Source organism: Parasteatoda tepidariorum, chromosome 1 (assembly GCF_043381705.1).
Source record: "Parasteatoda tepidariorum isolate YZ-2023 chromosome 1, CAS_Ptep_4.0, whole genome shotgun sequence".
In the NCBI taxonomy this organism is placed as follows: Eukaryota; Metazoa; Arthropoda; class Arachnida; order Araneae; family Theridiidae; genus Parasteatoda; species Parasteatoda tepidariorum.
In genome coordinates, this window is record NC_092204.1 from 65,341,587 (window position 1) to 65,342,637 (window position 1,051).

The following is a 1,051-nucleotide window of genomic DNA, read 5'->3' on the forward strand; positions in this document are numbered from 1 at the left end:
AAGTCGCTAGAAGCGAGGTCAGGGCTGCACGGAGGATGGTCAAACACGTTCCAGTCAAATTCCTGTAGGAGTTCTTTTTTCACGTTCGCAGTGTGAGGTCGGGCATTATCGTGTAAAAAAACAACACCTTTTGACAGTAATCCTCGGCGCTTGTTCTGTATTGCGCGGCGCAATTTCTTAATGGTCTCGCAGTAAACATGTGCATTGATTGTTTGGCCTCGCGGTAAGAAATCAATCAGCAAAATGCCTTTTTTGTCCCAAAAAGCGGTTCACATGAGTTTTCGAGGTGTCAAGATTTGCTTAGGCTTAACTTTCGTTGGGGACGACGTGTGCCTCCATTCCATTGATTGCCGTTTTGTTTCTGGGGTCTCGTAAGATACCCAAGTTTTATCCCCCGTGACTATCCGAGAAAGAAAATCATCACCATCTTCATTGTAACGTGTCAAAAACTGAAGTGCACTGCCCATCCGTTGTTTTTTGTGTTGTTCGATAAGAATTTTGGGTACCCAACGTGAGCAATGTTTTCGAAATTTCAGTTTTTCAGTAACAATTTCATGAATTAGTGATCGTGAGATTTGTGGAAATTCCGTAACGAGAGCTCTAATTGTAAACTTACTGTTTTGCTTAAGCTTCTCTTCAACTGCGTAAAGCAGTTCATCAGTAACCAAAGACGGGCGTCCACATCGTTCTTCATCGTGGACTTGATCACGTCCTTCATTGAACTGTCTGACCCATCTTCTAACCATTGAATCACTCATAGCAGTTTGTCCGTAAACCTCGCAGATTTGCCGATGAATTTCACATGGTTTAACTTTCTTTGCATTTAGAAAACGAATCACAGATCTGATTTCACAAGCGGCGGCATTTTCAATTAAGGCTGACATCATAAAGAAGCACTACAAAGAACACATCGGCAGCAGGGATCTGAAAATGGCGCACAATTCTTCTGCTTGAGTCAGAGTAACTAGCGCGCATGCTCGGAACTGCGATCGCAGCGCTGCCGCGGATAGAAATGGAAACGGAACTTACTTTGTGGATATACCTCGTATAT

The 1,051-nt window shown here is 43.4% G+C and overlaps 1 protein-coding gene across 1 annotated transcript; it reads right to left on the reverse strand.

Moving 5' to 3' along the window:
• Positions 1-269: 269 nt before the first annotated feature.
• On the reverse strand, positions 270-884 carry LOC122269935 (histone-lysine N-methyltransferase SETMAR-like). Its single transcript, XM_043045340.1, has one exon. The coding sequence runs from the start codon at positions 882-884 to the stop codon at positions 270-272; it is 615 nt and encodes a 204-aa protein (XP_042901274.1).
• Positions 885-1,051: the final 167 nt, after the last annotated feature.

Bases quoted from the DNA above. Each gene is read 5' to 3' on its own strand.
- LOC122269935 (XM_043045340.1), bottom strand. From the start codon at position 884: ATGTCAGCCTTAATTGAAAATGCCGCCGCTTGTGAAATCAGATCTGTG.